The 5,819-nt window shown below is 47.8% G+C and overlaps 1 protein-coding gene and 1 non-coding gene across 2 annotated transcripts; one reads left to right on the top strand and one right to left on the bottom strand.

The window, feature by feature from the left end:
• LOC101608941 (zinc finger protein 200) lies at window positions 1–1,689 on the bottom strand. The gene is given in 2 exon segments (XM_045131318.1): window positions 1–1,137; window positions 1,139–1,689. Coding segments are annotated over 2 exon segments (1,047 nt in total). The 5' UTR covers window positions 1,585–1,689; the 3' UTR covers window positions 1–536.
• Window positions 1,690–5,181: 3,492 nt separating this feature from the next.
• Window positions 5,182–5,253, top strand: Trnaw-cca. Its single transcript has one exon. It is a non-coding gene; the product is annotated as a tRNA-Trp (tRNA).
• Window positions 5,254–5,819: the final 566 nt, after the last annotated feature.

The raw sequence follows: 5,819 nt of genomic DNA, 5'->3' as shown, positions 1-5,819 counted from the left end.
TTTAAATCATATATAAATGAGAGCAACTCTGTGACATTCATGTGCTGTCATTTCCTTACAGCGAGGTAAACAAGTCAACAGTCACACCTTATCAGAGTGCCTGAAGGTTGTATGACTTGCCATTAGAAGTCACTGGTTTGGTTGTTTCCATGGAACACAGTTCCGGGAGAGGACCTTGGCATTATTTCTCAAGTGCAAATTCCTATGTTTGTTGAGGGAAGGAAATGGGACATATTTCAATGACACTTTGTTCACCTAGGGAGATACACAGCCCTAGGCACAATTCATATTCAGTCTCTCATGAGGGGCCACGTGACATGTACCATTGCACAGCTCACCAGGAAAGCTCTGTAGACCAAAAGTCTGCGCCGACTGAGGTACAGCCCTTGAGGAGGTTTCCTTCCCAGGGAGAACTCTTAAAATCCGAGGCTTCAGCCAAAATGATGATAACAAGGCTTTCAGGTATCTGTATCTTTTTAGGTAGTTTGGGAATTCCTCAAGAAACTTGTCAGGCTGAGGCAGGACCTTTCCTGACATCATTCCTGCTTCTGGGTCTTACATACTGAATGAGTTCTTTCATGCCGGGTACAGTTGGACAGACGACCAAATCGTTTCCCACATTTCTTGCAACCATAAGATTTCTCAGTTACATGACTCTGTAGATGAAGTAAAAAGTCTTCATTTTTAGGGAAGGTTTCCCCACATTCTGAACACTTAAGTATCTTCTCCCGTACATGGATTCCTTCATGGCGACTACGATGAGAATTCTGACGGAAGTTTTTCCCACACTGAGCGCAGGAGTAAGGCCTTGCTCCTGTATGGATTCGTTCATGTTTATTGAGATTTGTCTTGTGACTGAACCTTTTCCCACACTGGCTACAGTCATAAGGTTTCTCCCCAGTGTGAGTCCTCTGGTGGGAAATGAGGTAAGAACCGTCACTGAACTGCTTCCCACACAGCGGACACTTGTAGCATTTATTTACTTTCTGGTCACAGGCAAGTGCAGTAATACTGATGTCCACATATTTTGACAGCTCCTCTAGTGGGGTCTTGTTTTCAATGGTAACTAGCAGACTTCTCAGTCTCCTTGGCTGAAGAATGGGTGTATTTGGTCTTCTTTCCTTGCAACCTGGAGGCCAGTAACATCATTTCCCCAACACGATCATTATTTTCCTTCTCTGAGTTGGGCTGTTGAGCAGGATCCATGCTTACACATTCTTCCTGAGAGTGATAGACATTCAAATCCTCAAAGACTGTGAGTGCCTCAGAATCAGCTTTAAAACACAGAGACACTGTCTCCTGTTTCTGCTGGACTCCTCCTCTGGGCAGAAGCTCCACTGTATATGGAAGGCTCGAACCCACACCCTTCATAACAGCCAAGGGGTCTTTGGCTTTCTGACCAGGATGGACTACCAACAGCTTGGGTAGAAAGAGGTGAAAATGCTCCAACACCAGCTGGTGGATGGTCCTGGACTGGCTGGTGGCATCTTGAAGGTGGTCTTGGATGAACTTGGACCCTGGAGGAATTCTCAGGATAAAGGGCTGCGTTGACTTTGTGGATACAGGACCTACTTTTGTAGTCATTGCACCTTGCGACAGAACACGGGAGCTTCTGGAGTTGCCTCTTTTACTGACGGGAATATGCCGATACCCAAGCAGAGCTTGGGGAACTACCGGGAAACCACGCACCAGAAGCTGAGCCCACGCCTTCTTCCGCGCGTCCTCAACGAGTGCCGGCCACCAATCAACAACAGATTTCTTGACAGAAACTTTGAAAGCCAAGAGAGCTTGGAATGATGTGTTTATAGTTGTGATCTAGAACTGCCAAATCAGACTGGTGTTTTTGGCAAAGATACCTGCCAAAACTGAAGAAGAAAGAAAAACTTCCCATGGTAAAAATATAGCCTGAAGGAATACAGGAAATGCTTGAAAAGAATCTTTTGAACTGAAGAGAAGGAAAAGCGCATACATGAGGCTACCAGAAATAAACCATACTTGAGTAATAGTGCAAGAACACTATGCACTACAAAATCAACAAGAATGATGGGAATTAACATACACCTTTCAATACTGACTATAAGTGGTCTCAATGCCCCAGTCAAAAGATACACAGTAGCAGCATGATTTGAAAGGAAAGATCCTTGGGGTTACAGAGAGATGGCACAAAGGTTAAGCACTTGCCTGCAAAAACTAACAACCACAGTTTGATCCCCCAGTACCCACATAAAGCCACACATGGTGGCACATGCATCTGGAGTTCATTTGCAGCAGCTAAAGGCCTTGACACACCTATTCTCTCTCTCTCTTAAAACAAAAGATAAGATCCTTCTGTTCGTTGCCTCCAAGAAACATGCCTCTCCATAAAACACAGACCCTACTTTAAGGTGAAAGAATGGAATGTGATATTTCAAATAAATGGGGCTGGAAAACAAGTCAGCCTTGCTGTTCTAATAGCTGACAAGATAGACTTCAAACCATCATTAGTCAGAAGAGATAAAGATGGTCACTTTAAGCTGGGTGTGGTGGAGTACGCTTTTAGTCCCAGCACTTGGGAGGTAGGAAAATCACTATGAGCTTGAGGCCACGCTGAAGTTACATAGTGAATTCCAGGCCAGCCCGGGCTGCAGCAAGACCCTACCTCAAAAATAAAATTAAAAAAAAAAATTTTAAGATGGTAACTTTATAAGAGAACCACCCAACAAGAGGACATTACAATTTTTAAACATATATACCCTAAAATCGGGTGTGCCCAATTTTATTAACCAACATTACTAGATGTAAAGTCACAGATTAATCCCAGCACAAAAGTAATAGGTGACTTCAATACCCTAAAGCAGTACATGGAATGTTCTTTAAACTAGACACAAAGCAAACCTTAACACATATAGGAAAATGGAAATAATTCCTTGGATTAATAAAACACAAATCAACTATATGGAAAAACACAAACTCATTTAAATTAAAATATTTTTGAATGCCTAGTGAGTCACTGAAAAAAAATTTTAAAAAATGGTGCCTTATACCTTTAATCCCAGGACTGTGGGGGTGGTGACTGAAATGGGAGAGTTGCTATTAGTTTGAGGTCATTCTGGGCTACAGAGCGAGTTCCAGATCAGCTTGGGCTGATCAAAAAGGAAGACAAAGGGCTGGTGGAGATGGCTCAATGGTTAAATGTACTTGCTTACAAAGTCTGTCTGGGGCCTGGGGAAATGGCTTAGTGGTTAAGGCACTTTCCTGTGAAGCTTAAGGACCCTGGTTTGATTCCCCATGTAAACCAGATGCATATCTGGAGTTCCTTTGCAGTGGCTGGAGGCCCTGGTGCACCCATTCTCTTTCTCTGTCAAATAAATAAAATATTATTTATTTATTTTTATTTATATATTATTTATTTATTTGAGAGTGAAAGAGAGCGAGAGAGAGAGAATAGGCACGCCAGGGCTTCCAGCCACTGCAAAGGAACTCCAGATGCATGCACCACCTTGTGCATATGGTTTACATGGGTCCTGGGGAATCGAGCCTCAAACCTGGGTCCTTAGGCTTCACAGGCAAGCACTTAACCACTAAGCCATCTCTCCAGCCATAAAATATTAAAAAAAAATAATTCAAAGAAGTCTTCTGGCCGGGCGTGGTGGCGCACGCCTTTAATCCCAGCACTCGAGAGGCAGAGGTAGGAGGATCACCGTGAGTTCAAGGCCACCCTGAGATGACAGAGTGAATTCCAGGTCAGCCTGGACCAGAGTGAGACCCTACCTCGAAAAACCAAAAAAAAAAAAAAAAAAAAAAAAAGAAGTCTTCTGTCTGGGTTTCAATACCACAATAACCTTGTAAATCCAAATGCCCAAAGTAGCAATGCAGTTACAGTTTGTTTACAGTGGCAAGAGGTCCTGGTGCAGCCATGGTCTGTCTCTCTCTCTCTCTCTCTTCCTCCCTCCATTCTGTCTGTCTCATGTGTGTGCAAATAAATAATATTTTTTTAAAAAAAAAATTGGTGCTCCCTTGCCCCTAAGTGGATCAATCTACTGCTTTATTAATTAATAAAATTTAATTTAAATTTAAAAATTTAATTTAATTATTATTTATTTAAGAGAAAGAGGGGGAGAGAGAGAGAATGGGCACCCCAGGGCCTCCAGCCACTGAAAACGAATTCCAGACGCATGTGACACCTTGTGCATATGGATAAGGGAGGTCCTGGGAATCAAATCTGGATCTTTTGGCTTTGAAGGCAATTGCCTTAACTGCTAAGCTAAATCTCCAGCTCTTTATTTACTTTTTACCAAGATGTTTATGTCTCATTTCGTGGGAAGAAAAGTGTTGTCCAACAGCAGAGATTTAAGACTCCCAGAAAGTGGGCAAGTGAACCCTTTAATACAGGGGAAAGTACTAACTCAAATATGAAGGCCGACTAATGTTTTCTTTTTTAACGAGAAGAAAAATACCCTAAATTTTCTTTAAAATGCAATTCGCATTTGGAGCGCAGATGCGAGAGGATTGCAATGGGGCCAATGCTCTAGAACCAGGCTGGTTTAGGCATTGGAGCCTCGGGAATGCTTTTCGTCGTGATCCACCGCAACTTCGGAACAGATCAGGAAGGAGCCCGCAGTCCCGAAGAGGACCTCCGGTCGCGGCGCCTCCGCCGGGGGCTCCTCCGCGGCCGTGGGCGTCGCCTCCGCGTCCCCGCGTTTCTCCCGCGCTCCGCACCCCGGCGCCGCGGGGTCTCCGTCCAGCTCCAGCCGCTGGGGGCCCGGGACCCTCCGCGGCCGCGGCGCCATCTTGCGGGGCGGCTTTGGGGCGGGGCGCGACGGGGCGCCTCCCTCAGCCCGCCGGGCCGCCCCTCGAGAGTCCCCCGGGCGCGGGAGGGGGGCCCCCTGGCCCTCGATCCCCGGCCCGCGGCGCCCCTCGCCTCCTAGGGGTCCCTCGGCCCCGCGCGAGCATCCCTTCAACCCCGCGTCCCCGAGCCGGTCACCGGGCCGCCGCCGAGGAGGCGGAGCCGGGCTTGTCGGTCTCCCGGTCACGGCCGGGCTGTGGCCGGGGAGGCCCGTTCCAGCGCGAGGGGCGTCGCCCGGAGCCCGACGAGCGTCCGAAGCTGGCCCGCGGCGCGCGCCGTTCGCTCCCGGGCCCTCGAGCCTGGGACAGAGGCGGCGGAGCGAGGCCTTTAGCGACGCAGAGTGGCTCATTCGCCGTGACCTCGTGGCGCAATGGTAGCGCGTCTGACTCCAGATCAGAAGGTTGCGTGTTCAAGTCACGTCGGGGTCAGGGTTGCTTTTTGTTTTAGCTTTTTTCCCCTTCCTCGCCAATCAAGGCAGAATGGGAACGAGCACTGATCACGCGCTGAAGAAGAGAGCAGGCCTGGATGAGATGAATTGTCCTTCCTAGGCAACTAAAACCTTGCTCCCTCTTCCCTTCCGTGAGACTGAACATCCCATTACTAGAAAAAGACATTTCTCCTTACGACTGGCAGGAGGCGCTGCTGCTGCAGCAGAGTCGCAGAGTGACTCTGGGGAAGGGGCAGTTGGCCCAGCCCCGCGGCCAGCGCCCGCCTCCGCATGCCCACTTCTCCCCGTCTCAGCCTGCCAGATTACCCCGGTCTCCCTAGGAAGAGGTCGCTGCAGCTGTCTCACTCTGAGCACTGGTGCCTTCATATGTTTCCTCCTTGTTTATTTGAACTCTCAGTGATGCTCTGTCTGGAAACCTTTCTCCACACGTGTACTGGTACATTGGTACCCCGCTCCCAGAAGGTCTGCGAGCTCAGACACAGCCATTAGACCAGGATGTTTTTGTCTCACTCTAGTCCAAGGTGACTTGAACCTCAACTCTAGTTC

Source organism: Jaculus jaculus, chromosome 12 (assembly GCF_020740685.1).
Source record: "Jaculus jaculus isolate mJacJac1 chromosome 12, mJacJac1.mat.Y.cur, whole genome shotgun sequence".
In the NCBI taxonomy this organism is placed as follows: Eukaryota; Metazoa; Chordata; class Mammalia; order Rodentia; family Dipodidae; genus Jaculus; species Jaculus jaculus.
The sequence above is the reverse complement of the archived record's forward strand: the minus strand, read 5'-3'. Positions and strand labels throughout refer to the sequence as shown.